This window comes from Mytilus californianus, unplaced genomic scaffold, assembly GCF_021869535.1.
Source record: "Mytilus californianus isolate M0D057914Y unplaced genomic scaffold, xbMytCali1.0.p SCAF_7, whole genome shotgun sequence".
Taxonomy (NCBI): Eukaryota; Metazoa; Mollusca; class Bivalvia; order Mytilida; family Mytilidae; genus Mytilus; species Mytilus californianus.
Genome location: NW_026262723.1, coordinates 53,787,752 through 53,812,636, shown reverse-complemented (window position 1 = coordinate 53,812,636; position 24,885 = coordinate 53,787,752). Strand labels below are relative to the sequence as shown.

Genomic DNA, 24,885 nt, shown 5'->3' with positions numbered 1-24,885 from the left:
ATATCAAATATAATATATCAACTTATATTAACGTTTTTTTAAAGGAATAAAATCAAAACAAGTAGTCGGTGTTGATATAATACAGTGTTCAGAGGCTAGTGTATGCGGTAGCGTAGTGGGCGCTAAAATTAGAAAAAAATGAATTGTTTCCTTGTTAAAAACGTCAGCTAATTTACTCCTTAATCCCTGGTGACATAATTAAGGACACGCCTCCTAACCTCAACTCCTTGTCTTGCCCCTGGTGTTACACAAATGTAATGAAGATATGTAGCCGTTTTTCGGGTTTTATTTTTACATGTTTTTACTAATTTTGTATGTCCAACAGATGATGGACATTACATATACCTCGACGCTTTAAACATACAGCCAGGGCAGAAATCAAATTTTACAAGTGTGACTGTATCTCCGGATGGTGATTCCTGTTTTACCTTCTGGTTCAATATGCATGGAAACGGAATGGGAACGTTAAATGTTTACGTAGTGTCAGATAATATGACACAAAAACTATGGTCAAGGTCAGGAAATAAACCAGATATATGGCAATTGGCATACGTTGATATTCCAATAACAGAGCCATACCAAATGACGTTAGAAGGAGTACGAGGTTCGACCAAAAGCGGTGATATCGCAGTAGATGACATTTCACTGCTACCGGGTTCATGTGATAAAAGGGGTAAGCATTCTGACTTGCACATAAACTTAGTTTGATAAATACGCGTTGTAGCTGTCTCCTCTTTTATATTTTGTTTTCAAAAACAAACGTATATGAAGATTAGAAATATGGAATTACATTGCTTATGGTTGGTTATATTGTAGTTGCATTTCTTACTTCTAATATAATAGTTGATGCACGGTGTATATTTAAACTAGACAAGAAAAAAATAATTGTCTTTCATGTATTAACACAAATGTGTCGGGATTTATTTTGTTAGATAAATACAAATGCGGTAAGCAATATCATTTTCCATAAAGAATTTTTAAAAACGAAAATTGATTCTGCCTGGCGTGTTTCTCCCACCATAAGATGTTGATGGAAAGGCTTTTCCCTCTCTTTTAGATTCACAAAAAACCTTACCTTTGCTAAGAACTACCGTAACGGTGCGTTTATCAACTACATGTATTACATAAACATATTTGAACATTTTTCTCATATAAGAATAGTGGATATCTTACAAAAATATTAAATGAAAAAAAAAATCATATAACAGGAAATGATTTTTACAACTAGCACTAAATGTATATATATATATATATATATATATATATAGATAGACTGCAAGAAAAACGCTTCATAATTACAGCCCTTTAATAATTTTCAATGACAACTTCAGACGTTCTAAACATATGCGTTGTTGTTTCTAATAACATAACGTCTGGTAATCATGATACCTATCAACCCAAGTTTTCGATGGGGTTCGTGTTGCTCAGTCTTTGAATTTTTATGTGGTGTTTTGGTTAATTGTTTGTCTTTTCTGTCTTCTTTCTGGGTTTCTTTTGCAAGGCAGTTTTCAGTTTTACTTCACTTATGAGATTGTATGTTCCCTTGGTATTTTTCTCCTCTTATTTATATTTGTAATACTGTAATTGAAAAAAGGTTTATAACGTGGCCGCAAAATGTAGAGAAGATGACCTTATGGTTGAATAAAAAAAAATTATGAAAAAAATATATAGGAAGAAGAGCAAATAGAATTGAAATTTGCGGGCTGTGAAATACCTTATTTCACTTTGTGAAATGACCTACAATTTCTATCGTCATCGACTCACAACAATTTGATATATTCACCTATACCGCACTGATATTTCCTTTTATCAAAATTACTGAATTTCTCAAATAGAAATGTATATGACTAACATTTACGAAAAACAATATATTTTTTTTTTATAAAGAGTTGTTTTATACAAATGTTGTCCAAAAGCTGTGTTGCAGTGTAACCCCCCCCCCCCCCCCCCACACACACACACACACACACACAAAAGGTAAAGACTGAATCACATTCATGTATGTGTTAATAGAGGCGAGATATACCAAAGGACATTCAAACTTATAAGTCGAAAATGAAATGACAACGTCATGGTAAAAAAAAAGAGACCAAAAGACAAACAACAATATACAAAATACAACATAGACAATTAAATTAAAATGATTTAGGAATTATGATTTCATAAATATGACGAAATGGATATATTTAAATTCAAATGACATTTTAAATGGACCATCTTACCGAAACTACTTTAACGTGTAAAAACACTCTGTCGATGTCACTGTGATACATTCTTGAGATATACGTGTATGGAATCCTTGGGTTTAACGTTGAAATTGACAGAAAGAAATGACAAATAATTTGATTAGAATTATCATAATAACACATGTTTTGTGGATATAATTGAGGTATAACTCGGCCGCTAACTTTTAAACTTCATATAAAAGTCCTTCGGAAAGTATGTGCCAACTGTTACCGAACATCAATGATAAACATTAATGCATTGCCTTTAATAAATTGATACAATTATGCTTATACAAACTGTTAACTGGTAATCAACACACACTGACCATTGTAGTTGCTTTATGGCGTTAATAATTTTAATTCTCAATTGATCATACTACATTCGGCAGAAATCAACCAAAGTGGCACACATTACATCGTACAACATTTTTTCTAAAAGCAGTAATTGTTTAGTAGAGGATACCCTTTTCTTTAACTGCATTCCTCTGCAATCATAAAAAACAACCTAATTGTCATTTAAAATTATTAAAGAGCTAGAAATATTTTAAAATGCTATTTTTGCAGTCTGCATATATATATATATATATATATATATATATATATATATATATATATATATATATATATATATATATATTTATTTATAGCTAGTTGTAAAAAATATTTCCTGTTTATTTATAGCTAGTTGTAAAAAATATTTCCTGTTATATGTTTTTTTTTTGCATTTTATATTTTAGTAAGCTATATTCGTATATGAGATAAAACGTTCAAATATGTTTATATAATACATGAAGTTGATGAACGCACCATTGCGCTAAGCAAAGGTAAGTTTTTTTTGTAGATCTAGAAGAGAGGAAAAAGCCTTTCCATCAGCTACAGATGTCTATATTATGCAAACGCGAATTGATATTTGGACAAAAGATATAAAACAACCAGGAACAGGAAGTTGGATACTAGATATTTGATAGGTAAATGTTACGATGTATGTGTATGGACAATTGAGGTACAGACCTTCTAAAATTCAAACTGACCACACGCACGATACACGCACGCACGATACACGCACGATGAATGCACGATACACGCACGGTGAATGCACGATACACGATACACGCACGATGAGCGATGAGCGTTACACGGAGGATTAACGAAAAATGAATGATGAATGATGAACGCACGATACACGCACGATGCACGATGAATGATGAACACACGATACACGCACGATACACGCACGGTGAATGATTCATTGACGAATGAACGATAAGCGCGTAATAATACACGGTTCTCAAAGCCATTTTATTTGGAATTGCATTTAAAATTGATGTATGATAATGAAAATCTATAAGGGTATACAAATTTTAGATATCTCGCTTTCTGTGTTGATTGGTCCGACTCGACAGTTTTACTAAACACTCCATGTATTAAATAAATTAATTGTAGTATAGTATTTCCAATATCAATGAGTGTTGTCAAATTATAAAACTCATCGATTTTATTATTCTACTTAATATAAATAATTTATAAATTGCTACGTTTTAAAGAGTGGCGATTCCAGCCATTTTTAAAAAGAGGGTTCTCAACCCAGGATAAAAGGGGTGGTTTTAACCATAAGTCCCCATTCAAATGCATTGACTCCCCCCCCCCCTTTCTTTTTATCTGCCTAAATTTGTAACCTTAACTAATCAATTATCATATGTTTACGTTCCGAAATTTAGGAAATATTTGTATGTTTCGAAATTTAGTATGATGTCCATTATCACTGAACTAAAATTCATTTTTGTTTAGGGACCAGCTGAAAAACGCCTTCGGTGCGGGATTTTCTACCCATTGGTGGCCTTCGACTGTTTTCTGCCTGTACGTCTAAACACTGCTAAGGACTTATAATATGCCACTAAGGACTAGAAAGGACGTGTTACTTGTACTCTGTTTTCATACTATGGTAGAGATAGATAGATTTTTATTACATAAATTCCATTTTTTAAAGAAAAAGAATCACCATTAAATGAGTAGTTAACCAATATTTGGAACGTGCCGGTTTTTCCTTGATATTGCCGAAAATCAGTGATCCGACTGACACGAGCGAACTTACATCACAACTGATTAAACAATCATAATCTCTTTTTTTTTTTACTTAAGTTACAATGTTCCTTATATTATCAGAATCGTATGAGTTAATTTAGAGCAAAATATATAATTTGTCAGAAAAATCTGATTCGTACAAATTAATTAGAAATAGCTAAGAAAATGAAAGTTACCAAATAATGAGAAAATTTAAACATTTGTAATACCAAATACTTCATAATATACTTCTGAAACAACTTTTCGTCCTGAATATGCATGAAATTTTTGCCACTGGACGTTTAAACAACCACTGAATAATCAATCAATCAAATTTTGCTCTCAGTAAAAATGAATAAAACAATATAAGCCACAATTATATCCATCACTTGGTGTCTGTTGTTTGTTTGTACAGTAAACATACTGAATCTTTTTATATTCCTTATACAATTTCAAGTATGTAATAAAATTCATACATATTTTCAAACATCCTGGCACTTCAAATTTCTAGGAGGTGAGATTCTCGGGGTTTTACCTGAAACTCTTTGGGAAATGTAATTTTTAATTCCAATTCCAATTCCAAACTGTAAAAGATATCCCAAGGTTTTTTAAAATGCATTTCTAATTTGATAAGGAGATTTGAAAAAAAACGATCTCAATGGTAGTTGAAATTATTCAGTGCAATCATTTTGTGTCCGCCGTTGTCTTTCATACATATCAATTGGTGTATCCACTGTTTGCTGTTCGTTATCTGTTGTTTATGGCAGTCAGGCCTCGCGATCGGTCTCCAAATTTAAGCCCCCACTTAGGTAAATTAATGATCATTTATAGGGGGGGGGGGCTTTTTTCTCGGGACAAACATTATTTTCTTTCCTTAAAAACAACTTAACAATTTTCTATATTTTTCATTTAATCATAAACCGATGAATATTAAATGATTTTTAAAAAATTAAAAAAATATTTTTATTCTAATATATCTAAATATCTGGGTTATTTTCTTATCCAAATAATTATTTTTTCATTTTTTGAAGGAAAAAGTGTTATCAGTTATGGCCCCCTCATTTTAGACATGACATTTTGCTTGATACTGTATGAAGATTATTCGTTGGAACTTTTATGAAGAAATTACCGACTTTTTTTTACTAGATAAATATACAACAAAAATACCGTTTTTTCTTCTTGTATCAATTTCTTTTCACAAAAATTAAATATTAACAAAGAATTGTTACACAAATGTAGAGCCCAATTTTATAACGAAGATATTCCTAATCTCTTTACCGAAATCCGCATATCTTTATCTTTTGAAACAAAAAAGTTAAGGATGTCTGTTCAAAGGACAAAAATGTCCAAGAAACCGAAATGTTATAAGTAAATGTCGAATAATTCAAACCCATTTGTCTTTTAAATTTAGTACATGAAGATATAATTTTTATTACATATACAAATTGATTTTGTAAAAATTAGCTTGTATATATGTGAACTTTTGTAAAAAAAAAATCACTGTGGTTCTAAAACTGTATCACATGCCCATAATTGTCCTAAAGCTAAATGTCATCGTCAGATTATGAGGGTCTGAATAGGGATTCATTATTTCTGTATTCTATCATTTTAGGCAATTTTTTCTAATCGTTAAACCTTTTGTCGATCATTTTTTATTCCATATATTCTAGTACCTCATCATTTTCTTTTCTATATATTTGTCTGGTTATTTTTTGTATTCTTCATTTTTTGGTCAATAATTTTCTATTCTATAAACCCCCATCCACACCCTCATGTATAATGGAAGACGATAAACATTTTAATATACATACCACCCGTTGTCACTTTCACCTGACATACAAACCACAAATTGTTATTTTTACCTGGACACGGGACTTATATAATTACGTAATAATAACGGATATAGTAAATTCAGTAGAATATAACCTGTATCAACGCACTGGCTTGTTAAATGAATATTGATCTGACAACTGTTTATCATATTTTTAGTTATTTTAAAATTGAGAATGGAAATGATGAATATGTCAAAGAGACAACAACCCGAAAAGAGCAGATGACAGCCGAAGGCCACCATATTTGATAAGGTTTTAGTTTCTAATGAGACAGTAACCATCGTATTTTATGAAAATCTCTAAACGGATAATGAGAGTTTAGCGACCTTGACTGGCTATACAGCCCAAGCACGGTCGGTCTCTAAAAGTTGCCGAATTTAAGAGCCTATATCAAGAGATAGGCTTTACCTAGCTTTAGGTGTTTAAAAAATATCCATTTAAGAACCAAATGTGGCTTCTTTATATTTATACCAAAATTGAGTTCAAGGCAGTATTTTGTCGAAGAGAACAATTACACAAAGTGCAACATGCGAGAAGAGGTTTCATTTCCCTTATTTATTTTTTATTGAAGTGAGTAATCTTTTGAGATTACTTCACGGAAATATATTTTAAATAAAAAGGTGCAACTGGATGCATCCCTAAAAAACAAATTTAAATATATATATATTACCTGAAGATCTGTAAAAGCAGTGAAAGCGCTAGTAAAAGTGATGAATTGAAACCGTTATTATCTTTTATTAATTTTCTTATATGTTACCAGCATACGGATTCTACTTAACTTTTCTTTATATATATATATAATTTAAATTTGTTTGTTATATATATATATAAAATGACGGATATTCGTCAATCAGACAGCAATCCAACATAAACACGAGTAAGTTACCTGACATCTAGAATAAGAGGTTTAAGCATACCCCGCGCTGGTCAACTTTCTGAGTTGTGGGTAAAATTCAATATACATGTAGGACTGTGAAACGGGAAATATACGAAAGATTTGTTTTTACGTACGATGAAGTGTCATTCCCTCAATACATACGGGTCCACCGTGAAACTATTCTTATGATTATATAACGGTAAATGATGATCTCATTAGAGGAACAAATTAAGTAAAGATACATGTTGAAGCAAGAATAATTTCCACATGCAAAACATCAAATAGGACGATCTCTAAATTAGTACGCGGCAACTTTAACTATTACATTCATAGACAATAACACTAGTAAATGCTTTATATACTGACATTGTATACTGCTCATAATAATTGCACATCTGTAGACTTTAATCTAGGTATCCCGCGTTATATAAACCATCGCAAACCATCGAACAGCTCATCGCACTTCGGCGCAGACCAGCGCACTTCACGCGTGGCCATCAAATTTTATGATCCCCATTGCACCTCCGAGTCATACACACATATATATTCCGATTTTCAAATAATGGTTTTTATTATTTTAATTCCCGTAGGTATTGCCCAAAGAAATAGGGTTTATTTAAGGGTTTACACATCTTCATAGCTAAAATATTTTGATACTTATATCACGAACAGATATCTATGACAAACATTTCTTAAATTGTCAGTATGTAAATTTAGATTTTTTTTTAAGAAACGTAGGTTTCAGCTACAGCAGACTAAATTGGCTTTTGATGGATTGAAGGCTTATGTAAAAATAAGAAAATGTGGTATAATTGCTAGTGAGTCAACTATTCAAGAAAGTTCAAATCAAGAGGAATGCTAGCAGTTATATCTATACGACCTTCAATAATGAAAAAATACGGGAACTGTAAAGTCGGTTATTAAAGGCCCCGCCCGACATGAAAAAATATGAAACAATTCAATTGAGCAAACTAACGGCCTTCTTTATTTCAAAGCTACATGTATCTTGCCACAAAAAAAAGCCCAAATACATGTATATAACAGAATTGATGTTACGAAAACCACTGAACTACGTGCTTTTGACTTTGGACAGACACATAAATACACAGAATGTTGTGAATGTGTATAGGCCCTTTATTGGTCATATAGCTCTACACTCCTATTTTATACATTCTTTGGCTTTCAAATATTTAGCATTGAGCGTTCCTAGTGAAAGTAAATCCAGAAAAGCGTTATAGATGCATGAAATTTATAAAGTGTTGTTTTGTGAGGGGATCAAAACGTAGGGATCGATGTTAATGTCTGTTTTATATGTGCAATAATATCGGCCTTCTAACTTTAGTGAAACTCTGCAGTTGTTCAGTGACGGATCCAGGGGGAGGGTTCAGGGGGTTGGAACCCCCTTTTTTTTGGACGATCAATGCATTTGAATGGGGACATATAGTTGGAACCCCCCCCCCCTTTTTTGCCCTGGGTTGGGAACCCCCCTTTTTAAAATGGCTGGATCCGCCCCTGTTGTTCCATGTATTTAATATGCAAATTATCACAAAACTAAAAGGATAAGATGGATAAATTAATAGTTGATCGTTTAACGTCCAGTGGCATATATTATAGATTCATTATTAGGGGGAGTACAATAATTATGATATAATGATGAACATTGGCAATCATACCACAACTTCTTTTTTATAAGAACGTACATGTGTAGATTTTCGTCTTTTACTGTAAACGACAGTGTCCCCGGGAGTCAAAGCCGAAATCAAACTTGTGTAAATTTCTGAAACATACATTTCATTATTTAGCCCAATGTAAAGCAAAACAAATAATACCGTTTTGAGCTATAAAACCAAGGCAACCCTTTATACTAGTCAAAAGTTGCTGGATCGTGATAGATGCATACGAAACTTCAATTAATTGTTTGTATTTTTCAATCTTTTATATCCGATAAAGATGAACACAAAATCTATCGGATAAAAACTACCGATTTTTCTATAAGATAAAATTTATCCTTATTGGAGTCAAATTTGTCATATGGATTCATAAAGGACAAAAAAATGTCCTCAGTAACGGAACAAAAAATACCCCTATGGTAAAATAATCCGTCATTCTTAAATACAAAGTACTATTGAATTATTTTTTCGGATATTAATCTTTTAGACATACATTAAAAACGGTGTCCTTGATATGCAACCATGAACACAATGAAAAGTGAATCTGTGAAAGTGTTCCATGTTTATTCCATTTAAATAAAGACTTGTTATGATAATACAATATATTTAACTATTTTATCAAAAAATTTAAATAAAAAAGAATATCTTAAACTCATAAACACAATTTCAAGTTTAAAAAGTTCCTCAATTTAAAATCCTTCTTAAGGAATACGGGATATATTTGCGTGATCTTATACTTGTTTAATTAATCAAAATGCCTTCAAATACATATGTTTATTTGTATTCAATTTTCCACAAAACATATTTAGCTTATTTTAAATGAAAATAAAGAACAGAGAATAAAAACACTGTTGAAGAGAAAATACATATTCGTGTTAAATTCGCCTCAGTTTAATTTGTTAATTCAAGTTTGACATCTAAAATCTTAATCCGCAATCCACATTTACCCGACAATCTTGTATATTGTATTTTCTCAATGGAATAACCTTACGTGCACGTGACCATCAAAAACGAAGACAAAAATTATATTTGTAATGGTATTTATCAAAACTTAAATGTTTGAATATTTAGTAGAATATGAATTTTCCAAATAAGCGAAGAATTATAATCTTGCATTGTTCAACATTGGAGAAATGACTCAAGTTGAACATTAATCATGTTAATAGTGATTCAATATTTTATTATAGTCCCACCACATACAAACATAAAATGAGAATCACAGAAATAAACATAACATTTGCATTGAATGTACCAATCTTAAAAAGAATAATGAGAGACTTTAAAGACACAATATATTTACTCATTTACATTTAAAATTTACAGTGTCCACCTATACTATATGAAAATAAAACATTTTTTCTTTGAGAACTAGGAAATAAAATGCCGTTTCTTTTCAATGAAATATTGTTGATGTTTTTGGCAACTATAGCAGCAACATTGCCGTTATTAAATAAAAATATAATTTTTTCGCTATCTGATAATTAAAGGTTAAAATGTTCATTAAAATGTTTAGCTTAATGTATCATAATTTGTCTTAAATCTACATATAATGGGCATTTTTAAATGACATGAAGTTCATCTTCAATAGTAGAGCTACAACACATGCCATCTCGTGGACTTCTTTTCTTTCATACTTTCCAGTTTCTATTTTTAGTGGAGCTACCCCACATCTAAATTTTGCAAAAGCACTGTTGTTTTTAATTGGCGGAATATTTTTTAACAAATAACAGTTGGCCAACAGTATATTTTTAAGCCCATTTCGCTCAGTTGAATAGAAATTCCAATTTTAACTGTTCTGTCGTAGAAATGTCATCATGTTATTGTTTGTACGTAGAACATGTATCATTATATTAAAATGTGTCAGTCCCAGCCAAGATTCACTGAATAACCACGAAATATTTACAGATGATAAATAAATTTTACACAAAAATTCATGAATCTGTATGAACGTTATGTACGATGAAGTTAATTAAGTGTTCACAATAAAGTAAGTATGAATGTAAATTTTATTTAAAGTCGGAACATATATATACACTTTAACCGTGAGATAAAATATAAGATTTGATGAGCTCTATAACCGACTATCATATAAAAACCGCAATGAATGAACGTTACCCGATTAGAGATGAACGTTTGACAAATGCACGTTATCTGATGTACACAGTTATACACGATTGACGAACGCACGATACACGTTTAAGAATGAATGATTGATGAACGCACGATACACGCACGATACACGCACCATACACGATTAAGAATACACGATGCACGCACGTTACACGGAAAATACACGGAACGATGAATGATGAGCGCACGATTGGTACACGCACGATACACGCACGATACACGCACGCAACACGCACGATACACGATGAACGCACGGAATAATGGTCAGTTTGAATTTTAGAAGGTCTGTATCTTCATCTTTACAAAGGAATTGAATGTTGAACAGGATTGATTGGTGTTTAACGCCACTATCAACACTATTGTGCTATTTCGTGTTTGTCAGTTTTTATAGGTTGAGGGAGAGAACAACCAATATTCGGTCGGAAAACTGAAACTCCTGCGTTGAACAAGAAGATTTTACGCTGTCCGTTTGTTCCAGGCTTTTCCGGCCATAGTATTGAGACCAAAATCGTTCCTTTGTATGCTGTTTTTCACTCGAACAAACCTACAAATATTGTATTTTAGCTTTTATCTTGGACTGTAACTTTGAAGCAGAAAACTGTAGTTGGCTGGTACATTCTGAAACGCCATACATTTGGACAATATCTATTGGATCAACCGCAACAAAGGACACTGATCCAGGTTATGATCACACCCCTGGAACTGGTATGGGTTTACATTATCATTAACTATAAGCGACATGTCATTCATTTTAATGCTTAGTAATATTTATTCTTGTTTGAAAATACAGTATATCTTCAAGTGATTTCTGTTCTTATGAAGACTATCTGGCTGGGCTCCTATAGAAACTAATGTTATCGTTTATTCTAACTTCTGAATTACAGTTATGGCATTACATGATTTGGAGTAAACGAAAAAACACGTTAAATATTTTTAGTAACACTTTCTGTCTTGTAAATATTGAAACAATCTGTTCCCTAATTTTACAAACGTTTTCAATATATTTTTCAATATATAAATAATATTTTTTTACCATCAAGTTATTCTTTCTTAAGTCAATATCAGTTATGATGATGGTTTCCTGTTGAGACGTTTATGGTTTATATAAAAAAGTATAACAAAAATACAAAACTACAAGGTCAATTCAAAGAGAAGTCCATAAAAACTGACAAAATCAAACAAAGGAAATGCTTGATTTAAACATTGCTATATAGCTAGCTAAACCTTCCATTTGTATGACAGTTGATTATAGTTTTATTATATTGATGAAACTGTATGTACACTCAAAACATACATAATAGGTTAATTTAACAATAATTGGGAACCAGCAGCAAAAACTTACATTAAAAACATACATAACAGACATACACACAACTGACTACAAAATCCAGACAACATACAGATACATCTAACAAAGATGCCAACAAAACATGTGTTGTAGTTGATATTGAATTTGACATAGACGCCAACAATAAGATTTTGTAGATGATACTAAATTGACAAAGACGCCGATAAAAAAGTTTTGTAGTAGATAGTACATACCGTATAAAGTATACACTTTCTCGATAAAGTACAAACTAAGTAAACTATAATTACAAAGGTAAACAAAATGGAAATAACACTGTAAAAACCTCTTGCGCCAAAACGAACTCTATGACCGACCTGAACCAGAAACGCCTAAATTCAAAACCCTGTTAGCGGGATCCATAAATACCGAGCCACGTCAAAAGTCATACGAATAAAAGAAAGATGATAGGACAATGACAAATAAAAGGAAATTGTAAAGCAAATTAAAAGACACACAACTACAGCAACTAGAATCTATAGAAATCTCAAGAAAATCTTGCACCTTTTGTTAAGAAGACACTGAATATTTATCTATTAGATCATGGGACTTTCCGAGGAAGTTTTTGAAAACTAAAATAATGAAATTAAAATAGCACGGCATTTTTTGCTCTGCTGGTCAGATTAAAAGTACCTGTTTTTGGAGTACAAAACTTCCCGAAACCAGTGCACTCTAATATGCAATTAAACGAATGTGGATGTTTTCAGCACGTGTTAGTATGAGGTAAAGTTGACATCAAATGACTGTCACTTCATTTGAACTTCAGATACGATAGTTATACGTAATTGCTTGAAATTAAAAAATGAATGAATTAGCTGTTAATATTGACAATGAACTAAGTTAAACGTTTTTATTTCTAATTTCATATTACCTTATAGATATTACTTAAATTTCTTTTTTTTTTCATTTTGGTTTTAAAAGATGAGGGACATTACATTCACATAAAAGATTCAGGTTTTGATATTCCAAAGGATGTGAAGTCTAAACTGATCAGTACCACTATCAGCCCTGGTAGTGATATCTGTTTAACTTTCTGGTATCATATATATGGAGAAAACATTGGGACTTTAAATGTTTACACAGACTCAGGAAATATCATTCAAGAACATTGGTCACAATCCGGAAATAAAGAAAACACGTGGAAATTTGCTAATTTTACCATTTCTAAATCAGGACCATACAGGATTATATTTGAAGGGGTTCGAGGAGACGGCTATTTGAGTTATATAGCATTAGATGATATTTCACTACGTGAGCGATCATGTTCAGGTAATAAAGGAGAACAAAACAATCATGTACTGCAATTTTTAATCTAATTTCCTTTTATCCGAAGAAACATAGTTTTGAGACCCTTTTTTATTATTATATGCTCTTATTGCTTAAATTCTACCCTTGCTCCGTAGGAAGGAGTCATTGTGATTTACGTCTTTCTGTTCGTCTACCCGTTCTTATGTCCGTCCGTCTGTGTGTCGCCCTTTCCCTGACATTTTCGTCATTGTTTTTTCTGGAAGAAAAATCAGAGCTTCCCGATATTTTCTTCATATGATCATGTAGTATCTTGTTTTTCGCTTTCTCATTTAACTCTCAATCTCGTACTTATATTTTAAAATATATAATGGCCATGTGTACAGTTGTCGTTGTGTTGTTGCTAAGAACTAAATATAAAGCTGTCTGAAATTTTGGAGCATGCCTTATGCCAGCATGCTCTATCGTGTGATATATTGTAACATTCGTTGCTAATCAGCTTTCTGGTTACCTAATACTACGGTTTTGTAAGAAACGTTTGTCAGATGTTTCTTAAGACATTCGAATGAAAATTTCTTCATTTTGGTATCAAGCTTCATGTGCGAATACTTAACCGTGTATTGCGTTTACACATGCATTGCCCAAACATTTTCTGTTTACAGAATATCATGTAACGGTCATCTCAAGTTAGCACATGTTCACAGTTTACTTAATTGATTATGTAGTCCTTTATGCAGCACCATTTAAAGGGAAAATAATCAAGAAAGTGTTCGAGGGGTAAAAGATCTTGATTACTGTGCTGAATGTTCCATCCGTGGACATGAAGATCGTCCACTGTTGAATTATTTTTAACATGCCTTAAGGGCTTGCTGGTCTACCAGGAATTGTATAAAGATGTGAAATCCCATAATGCAATTTGGTCTTGTAATATAAATAGAATAATTACAACAGTAACATTCACTTGGATCTTTCATTGGGAAGAAATAGGAATTTGAATACAATATTTTTAAAATCTAACTTAGGAAGTCTGAAGAAAACGTAATTTTTTTCAAAACCAATTTGACATGTTTATCCGTCGTCACGTTAGTGTTTCCGAAACAAACAGTTTCAAGATGGTTCCCTTTCTTGCTGACAGACAATGTATACACTAAGAATATATGGAAAAGAGGAAGAAGTCTATTGATTTTTTAGTTCAACATCACAGTTCTTTTAAAAGAAGAAATGTTTTAAAAAAAAGTTTTTGGGAGGTAACGTTTGTTTCCTTAAAAGTACCATAAGGGACCTTAAAGGAATATTTATAATATACGGAATAAAAGAAATATAAGTTCCAAATTTACCTATGAGAGATACCAAACATTTGTTGTTTCTTAGTGATTTACTAAGGTTCCTTATTTCAGTTCAATTAAACTGAATCAAGTGAAAGTAGAAAAGAGAACAAGTCTATTAATTTAAACGTCCGTTGTTTAACAGACAAGACCGAAGTTCATAAAGATCGCAGTACATGGTATGAACTTCTTCAAAATCTTGGTTCGTGATGAAATCTTTTTATTAAACTACAATATTTAAGTTGGGTATTTTCTTCGGGATTTGGCAGCTTAGCTAGGAACATATATCACCCTGGCTAAAAAAAGCTACGGCCCAGAAAAAAATGGCTGTCAATATTAAGACACCGAAGGAAGCATTTATAACACGGTCGTTATATTTGGATTTAATCAGAATTAGGAATCAAAATTTCATTTAAGTAATATCATAAGCCGTGTATTTTTTCGGCCTAACAGATTAGTCAGGGTGAAGATAATCTTTATTAAAGTTAAGGGTTAAGGGAGATAACTTTTAAAAAATCAGCTGCACGTTTTAATCACGTTCTATTGTTAAGGAAACATTAAGCTTCTCAATAATCAAAATTAGTGTTTGTCAAACTGCAATATATCCAATGATATATTTCCGATAAAGTGTGTGGTTCAACTTTTTTGAAATTTTTATATTTTTGTCAAAAGGTCAAAGTAAATGTTTTGTCAAAATTTTATATAAATTAAACGAGCCAAATTAGTTTTAGTCAAGATGTTTGGTACCACCTTAAGTATTTTGATATGTTACCTTTTTAATATAATACCTGGGACCTGACGTACCAAGGAGGACCGGGATCATTCAATATCGAAAGCTGGACGATAACCGAGATTTGATCACTTTATTCTTAACCTTCAATAAAGCAGCTACAACAGCAATATATATGCATATGATTTTGAAATACGCAATACAATATTACTTCAACAAATTATATATATCAATTCAACAAAACAACTCACAACACCCTCAACTTTCTATACGTCATGTTTTTCATTTTCTGTTCGGGTTTAGGCATTAACCCATTTGTTTGACGTCAGTATACTGTTCTAACTGTAGATTATTTTTCAAGAGTCAACTGATCTCTGTGTTAACTTAATATGTTAACTTGTAATCTAATTTGTAATTTTTAACTTACAAGATTTTTACCTTTCAAAAACGAGTTTCATATTTAAAACGAATCGAGCTTGCACGTACTTTTTTATAAACCTCACAGATGTCAGTCTATGCGTCATATACCACTAAACCACGAGTGCTCACATATTCAGTACACTTTATATAAATTATACTCATAAAACGCTTAATTGTCAATACATGCCAACAATTGTTTTGTGGTATTATTGATCATGAGATTTTTAAATGTATGTAATAAGTATTATGTCATGTTTTTTTATCTGATGTTCACTTGTGAGTTCTTTTTTATTGTGGTGTTAATTTTGTACGGGACGAGTACAAGTTGTGTACTTACATGTGTATAATGAGTTTATATCTTAATAAAAAGTTTAGTCAGATATTTCCCTTGGTAATGTGGCAACAGGTAGGAATAATAATAGTTTAAGTGCAAAACTAAAGCACAGTGCATTCATATTATTACTATAATATGATAGAACCAATTAATCATTAGTTATATTATTTTGATTATAATTATCTGTAGATTAATTATTATTATTATTATCATTTTATTATTATTATTATTATCATTATTATTATTATTATTATTATTTTAATTATTATTATTATTACTATTACTACTATTATTATTATTATTATTATTATTGTTCTTAATATTATTATTATTATTATTTGAATAATTGTTTAATGTTGTATGCAAGTTAAACTACTAAATTGAAAGGTTTGATATTTGTAGGTTTGATGAAAACTTCACAGACATGTCAGAAAACTGAAGAATCTATATCGCTTCATGAATGTTCAAAATATTATTTACAACATATCGAAACATCTTTAGTTTTCGATCGAGAGCTTGACAACTGTTCAGCAGTATACCAAGATGTCCAAACATCAATTACAACTTTATGTAACGATATCAACAATTCGGACATTTGCACCTTCCATCTCCCGAAATTAATCAAAGAAGACCAAAGATGTTTTCAATCAAACTGGCTTTCGGTCGAGTACACATGTGAAGGTAATTTTCTCACAGATAATATAAAATAATAATTGTGTTAATGTGCACAAGGGGAATATAATAAGGCTTTAAGAAGTACGATAGTTTTTTTTTCGTTTAATACTCTACTGAAGTTGTTACTCTCCGGAAATGCCGGAAAACGGACTAAATATAAATCTAAAAAAAATGGCCGAAAGCGTAATGTTTTACTATACTAACACAATGCAAATGTTTCATAGATGAATATACATCAAAACAAGACTGGACATTTTAATGTTTATACGATTCTGTTTTAGATTGTACATAAAGTATAACAACATTTTTTTTTATCTCGCACGTCGCTGACTGTGATAAAAAAGGATGCTAATCCAGTTGTAACGGCGTAAACGATTTTTTATTGACTACATATCTAAGAACGTTAAAACTTAGATACTTTTCATATTTACGCTCTGTAGTTGTGTGACTTACATCAGTTATACCGGGGTTCAAATTCATGGTTCTGCGATTGATTAAAAAAAACTGAATTGTGCTTGTGATCAGTTAGTATAAGTTATAGTAGGACTATATTTGGTTTATAGAATAACTACCAGTAATACATGTTATTAAGACAGGGTTCATCGGATCTTGATTACATTTAAGATTAAGGTAACACCGTAACATTTCATGGTTAGGGCCTTGTACAGATATATATCAACTTATTTTGTGTATGAATTAATAGTTGTTAAGTTTACATGTACGTCTTATGACCTTGATCTGAATTTTCATGACTCTTGGGTCAAGATTAAGCTTTCGTGGTTAAGTCCGTTTCTCAGAGCCATACACAAAAGGTCAATTATATTTGATGCACGAAATTATTAAAAAGTGTTTATGTGCAAGTAACATGGTTCATCCGTGGTTGATCTCTTTTTCATCTTTTAATAGTCAAAGCAAAGTTTTCGCAATTTAGTGCCTTTCGCAGAAACTATATGTAAAAGGTTAATTATTTTGGTGTTACAAATCATTTCAAGATGTACATGTCCGGCTGGTAAGGTTCATCTGACCTAGACCTCATTTGCATGGTTAATTGGTCAAAGTTTTGTAACAATGTCCGTTTCTACTATCAACAAAAGAAGGCGGAAGATATCAAACAGACAAAGACACAAATAGGTCAGATATGGTCAGTGAATGGAATAATTGTCACATGTTTATTGCTGTCTCGAAGTATTACCTGACCTGGGCCTCATTTTAATGTTAATTGAACAACGTTAATGTTTAGTGATTATTCCATATGTATATCAATTTCTCATTTGCTAATACGTCCTGTCGACAGGGTTCAACTTGTTTTGATCTCTTCTCATGGATAAATGGTCAGTGTCAATTTTTCCTGATTAAGACCGTTTCTTCGATACTTATTGTTAAAGATAAGTTACATTTGGTTTACGGAATGATTATTATATGTATGTTACCGTCTTACCTTGACCTCATTCTCATGGTTCATTGATACTGACATGTTTTGGAGTACGTGTAGTAAAAGCATGAAGCAACAATTTTCAACATATCTTCAAACCTTATCAGTAAAGAAGGCAAACCATGTAGGCGTTTGCATCCTAGTTTTCATATATTTGTTGGTTGTTATGTAGAGATTTACTTTTATTGAATTAATCATATTGGCAAGACATGCTGGCGTGTGCACTCTACTTTTTATAAAACATTTTTGTAGTCATATAGAGATTTACTTATTAATGAGTGAAATAAACATATTGTGTTTTTCAGCTGTGGGAACTTCTACAGTTTCTTCAGTTATTGCCAAAACGAAAGGTTCAGATGAAGGTAGGACTGAACGCATAGGGCAACAAGTAACAAAATGATCTTCTATTCATCTAATAACTTTATTGGTTAAGGTGTATGAAACAGTTGATTTTGACCTCCTGTATGACCCCTGTATTTAGTTTAGATATTCTAGCTTGACGATTCTTTAACATTTCTAGAAGAAGAGTAGTTGCAGCGTAACCTTCAAAAGAAGAACGAAAAGAAGCCTGCATTTACAATTAAACTTTATTTTCTGTAGATGTAATATAATAGATGATGCCCACTAGCTAAATGATAGCCTATTTTGAATAGGACTATCCTATCGAATACAAAGAGTATACCACATGTACAGTTAAGTCCTGTTTCATATATTGGCTTATATCTTATGATTGAAATTGAGAACCGGGTAGGATCACAACTTTACGACAAAACAGATGATAATAGATTTCCAGTTGTGAAATTCCTTATAATATGTGGAAAAATTGAAGCAGACCATTCACTTTGAGTACATATATATATTTATATTATATAGAGGTTGGGTTTTCTATCATTTTTTCCAAAAAGATAAAGTTCTGCTGCTTACATCGAAGCTGCTGATCCAAATGCTCAAAACGGTTAAGTTAAAGTCATTCGTTTTTGTATAAACGCTGTTGTGATTTGGTTGACCAGAAAGGAATATCTTTATTACCACAGAATACCGATATGTTCAAATTGTCAAAGCCACATCCCAGTCCTCGTTATCTTGATTTAGATATCACCTGATGCATATCATCATCGACTATTAACTTGCAACGAACATCATGCCGAGTGTCATTAGTGGAGTAGTAATTGCTTACAGTTTAAGAGCATATCGGATCATTCCTGCTTTCGTTAATATAAAAAAGAAGATGTGGTATGATTGCCAACGAGACAACTCTTCACAAGAGACCAAATGACACAGAAATTAACAACTATAGGTCACCGTACGACCTTCAACAATGAGAAAAGCCCATACCGCACAGTGAGCTATAAAATGGCCCCGAAATGACAATGTAAAACAATTCAAACGAGAAAACTAACGGCCTAATTTATATACAAAAAATGAACGAAAAACAAATTATGTAACACATAAACAAACGACAACCACTGAATTACAGGCTCCTGACTTGGGACAGGCACATACATACAGAATGTGGCGGGGTTAAACATGTTAGCAGATCCCAACCCTCCCCCTAACCAGGGACAGTGGTGTAACAGTACAACATAAGAACGAACTATAAAAAACAGTTGAAAGAGGCTTAACTCATCAGATGGATAAAAAAATACAAATACTACAATTACAAGTGGACACGGCCGGGTACTTGTTAAGTACGTGTTGCTTAGTCTATAGTTCACTTTGAAGCATTTTGTAAACTGTAAACTGCTGTTTCGATAATTCTTTGTTCGTTGTTTCCTTTTATATCAGAATTGTGGTATATTACTTCGATTTGTGAAATTTTATTATACCCTTGGAAATTTTTTCTTTTCATCGAATGTGCATATCAATTTTTTTCTATGAACTCATATCAATTGAGGTATAAATTTTATAGAACTCATTTGTAGAGAAAATAATTTCATAATATCATATTTATTCTATTCACCATTATTTCAACAAGTTGACACATATAATCAAATGTCTTTCGTGAGCTGTATCACAATATTTTTAATTTTATTTTGCATGACTCTTATATAAACTACTAGTTACTCCATGGCATTCAGTTCAATAATTACAATTTAAACGATAAGATTCGAAAACAAAAATATTGTGAGTCTAATCTAAGAAGTAAAGCATGATGAGACTCAAAAAATACTTGCTTATTATCAGAATTCATCAATTGCAATGTTTATCAAAGTTTCGATAGTTCCATATTTTGTACATGTAGCAGGTTGTATTTCCCTTAACAAACAGACTTCATATTGCAACGGAAATTATTTCAGCCTAAATATAAAGCTCAATAATAACTTCGTTTTAACATTCATGTCTATGTAATCTTGCAGGGCTACCATTAATGAAATATTCATCAAGTATTTGTTTTCAGCTGCAGAAACTACTACAGTTGAATCAGTTACTACATCAAGAGAAGTATCAAGTGCAAGTAGGTCTTAATTCTTAACACAACAAGAATAAGAATAATTGATTCTCTTTTCAGTAAAACACTCATATTATTTCAGATACACCATTAAATTTGTTTGATTTTGACAAACCATGGGAACCTGAATTTTTTATCCCAGTATTTCGTCTGACTAAATAGAGTTGACAACAAATTGTTCTGTAACTTTCATTTTAAAAATCTGTAGTAAAGGTATTGTTGCTGCATGACGAAATACGACATTGTTATGGGAAACATAAATCCTAGTTAACAGACAGTTTAAGCTTTCTTATATTTGCAGTTTCCTTTAGTTACTGCATATTAATCTTTCATTTATTCCAATCAACAAAATATGCAAGTTTCATAATTTTAAAAAATTGCTTTTCAAAAAGAATGAATTATTCGAAATACTTAGGGTATTCTTATCCCAGGCATAGATTACCTTAGCCGTTTTGGCACAACTTTTTGGGAATTTTGGATCCTCAATGCTCTTCAACTTTGTATTTGTTTGGCTTTCTAACTATTTTGATCTGAGCGTCACTGATGAGTCTTATGTAGACGAAACGCGCGTCTGGCGAATCAAATTATAAGCCTGGTACATTTGATTACTATTGAACATTTTCAATTAATTGATTTAAAGAATTAAAAAGAATAAAATTGTTTGAATAACGGTACTTTTAAATCACGTCGTCTGTACCTGTACATGTTTGAAGGATTAAATTTTTTCTATAGTAACTGTTAAAGTAGTCGCAGTAAATAACACAATTTTGTTTTCTTTTAAAAATGTTTGGCTTATCTCTTTGCTAAAATGATATGTTAATAACAATGATAGAAATGGCAAATAACGAGATACGTGACGATTTATTCTAAAACTGCAATGTTGTCCTATTTAAAAAACTGTCCATCATGTCCATCTGTGAACCTTGCAAAAACATTTCATGGTTTAAGTTCTCAAATGCATTGTTTTTTTTGTTTTTTTGTTTTTTTATCATATTCAAGTATGAAAGTATGAAATTCATATATATATTTTTTTCATATTAACATGATTAACATTTAGCAGGTGAGAAATAAATTCTATAGAATGCACTTTAAAACTCACGCTGAGAAAAACAACTCCCGTAGAATTTATTGTAAAATGCATGAAAGTTCCCTGTCCTGGAGAGGTAAAAATATTATTCATTTCCTTCATCTTTTCCCATGTTGCAACCGATAGACACAATAAATTATTACTTGTCGCCATTTGTAATGTTTATCACACATATAGATTCAGCATTATTCTTCCATGGACTTATTCTTCACCAATAGCATTCAGTTGAACAATCACAATGGAATCGATTCCAATCGTTAGTTTAAGAAACAGAACAAAAATATTGCTTTGCTTCCTGAAAAAATAAAAGGAAACAGGAGGACACTCCGGATATATTTTAATATACTGTTTTTAAACATTTTTAATTTGTACTTCAATGAAATAATGTTAAGTTTGATGAGATTGAAAAAAGAAACAATTTAACGTTAAAGCTTACAAAAAACAATTAACGGGGTTACCTTTAGTGCTATTAACCGGTTGCACTCTTTCATGTTCCACCATTATTAATCAAATGTAAGAAGTTCTTGAGATTTCAAATACTTTAACATGGAAATTAAAACTCTACAGTCATTTCACCTTTGAGGCGGATATATCTTATGATACTCAAATGTTATGTTCGGGACAATGATAGCAGTATTTTTATAGTCGATATATTAATATATCAATTAATTTCTTTACAGTAAGTGATACCAGTGTTACAAGTGTTTCAACAACAGGTAAAGGCTGTTTTTCGCTTATTGTGTCTTACCTGAGACTTCAAATTATCTAATATAAAATAGAGCTGGAAGATACAGAGGGGACATTCAAAACTCATAGGTCGAAGGAAAACTGGCAACACCATGACAAAAACAATCAACGACGAAAAGACTACCTTTTACCCCATAGTTTAAGTTGGCATGCATTCACCACAGACATTACAAAAACAAAGCTTAATTAATTTGTTCATTTGGATAACAAAATACATAAAAAATTGATAAACTAACTAGTGCTGAGAAAGCATGACAATCCAAAATTTGTCCTCCACTGCTAACAAAAAATTTTGAAATATGATTATTCCCCTTTTGCCGCCAATTGATAACTGTAAAGGTTATGTCATATTTTTTTTTACATTTTGCAGATTTAGTTGTAGGCTTGGTTATTGGTGGTTTATTACTAGCTTGTGTTGTAATTGTGATTGTTGTTCTCATTAGAAGGTATGTTTATATAAATTTGAATTTTTAGGGTTTTAAATATTTCTACTTGATCAAATTGAAATGATCGACGTAATATTCTTGATATTTCCTAAATCCTTTGAAATTAGTATTTGATTCTAAGTAATAAATATGAACTCAATTTGTATGCGTGAAGTTTTCTCGTGGAACTAATGTTTGCATATTTTTATTGTACTACAAAAAATGATCTTAAAATAGAAAGCCATTAAAACTAAAACAATATTTTCTTTATGCATGTTTTTACGTTGATAAATTATACAGAGATGACTTTTTTTACATACTTCATTTGAGTCATAATACAAACAATGCTTCTATTCGTAATGTATATTAAAGGCATACATCCAAGAGCAGACCAAGAGAAAAAAAAGGAAACAATCTCGGGGAAAATGACTACATTGGAAGTCAAGATATAGCTTTACCACTAACAGCTAATCATTCCAGCCATATGCAAAATGATGGCAAATATAGCAATACTGCATATGCAGTGCGTCGGAACACAACATTATCAGACAATCAAACTCTGAATGACGATAAATATTCGATCGTGGATCAGACAGCTGAAACAAGATTTAATGAGACTAGAGAAGACGGAACAGGAACTACAGACAGTTATATGGTATTAGATCCATCTGCCACAGGTTTCAATAGAACAAAATTGTCTAACACTCCTTCAGATTATGAGTTTGCAAAGCCTGTTATGAATGCGGAAACGAAAATTGGCGATGAGGTTCAATATGCTTTATCTGAGGAAGGAGTATATGACCATTCAGGAAGTAATCGTCACAAACAGTTAGAGGATAACATTTATAACCATGCCGTTGATACAATTTATGACTCTGGAAGTCACAAAAAAAATGACGAAGGGAGAGAAGATACATATGATCATTTCTTTGGTAAAAAAACAGAAGATGATTATGAAATCACAACAAGGACATAAACCCATGCAATAGATATGATATATATATATATATATATAGATATTTTGTACTTGGACCTCAACATGCTTAATTTCGGTTTGATTTTAAAAAAAATGTATATATTCTAACACAGCAGGTGATACTTTGTAAATACATATTTGGTAGTAGTTGAAGAAAGTCAAACATTTTTTAGTGTTCAGTTCAACAGATGTGTTCACATACGGGTTTTACATTGCAATATGTAAGATACAATGATTGTGTTTTTGGCAATCATATTAATGTATCATGGAACGTTTTTTAAAAAAAGGTCTTTTCGCGAAAAGGGAAACTAATGCATATGCTATTTAGTTACATAGGATACAGGAAAATGCCATTCGTTGGCACTTATTTTCACTATTCATAGCTACAAATGTACATGTAATCAGAAAATACTTTCAAAACACAAGGTTCATTTCCAACATTAGATATAAAGTTATAAGATTTTAATGTTAACATTTTCCACAACAATACATGTCATTAGACAGAACTGATCCTTGCTCATTGTTATTATCATTGTTATTATCAGAAAATATATTCATAATAAAAGTTGCATATCTTAACTAGTTGGGAAGAGCATAAAACATATAAGGTTCCACATAAGATGTCATTTTATTCTTTTCGTGCAAAACGTTTTGTGGCATATAAGGAACATCATGTATTCAAATTACTCAATTCCATCTAAAGAAATTATATCAAATAAAATAAAATTCTAAGGGGATTTCAAGTTCTCGTGAATTAACATTTAGTGTCATAATATCAATCATAATTACGTTATTCTCATTCATTTGCTACCTTGTAAATGTATTTAGATATATACCGAGTGTTTAAAGAAACGCAACGTCTATATAACTTTCCATTTGCATGTTTACTCAAAATTTAAT

At 31.5% G+C, this 24,885-nt stretch overlaps 1 protein-coding gene across 1 annotated transcript; it reads left to right on the top strand.

Annotated features, from left to right (window-relative positions):
• The first annotated feature begins 582 nt into the window (after positions 1-582).
• On the top strand, positions 583-24,517 carry LOC127708456 (uncharacterized). The gene is made up of 6 exons (XM_052213324.1): positions 583-673; positions 18,607-18,663; positions 20,700-20,756; positions 22,518-22,553; positions 22,955-23,030; positions 23,382-24,517. Exons 1-6 carry the CDS (start codon positions 583-585, stop codon positions 23,983-23,985), a joined length of 921 nt encoding a protein of 306 aa, XP_052069284.1. The 3' UTR covers positions 23,986-24,517.
• The last annotated feature ends 368 nt before the right edge of the window (positions 24,518-24,885 follow it).

Bases quoted from the DNA above. Each gene is read 5' to 3' on its own strand.
- LOC127708456 (XM_052213324.1), top strand. From the start codon at position 583: ATGACGTTAGAAGGAGTACGAGGTTCGACCAAAAGCGGTGATATCGCA. The intron at 674-18,606 runs GTAAGCATTCTG...TGTGTTTTTCAG, and splicing joins GGGTTCATGTGATAAAAGGG to CTGTGGGAACTTCTACAGTT. The intron at 18,664-20,699 runs GTAGGACTGAAC...ATTTGTTTTCAG, and splicing joins AACGAAAGGTTCAGATGAAG to CTGCAGAAACTACTACAGTT.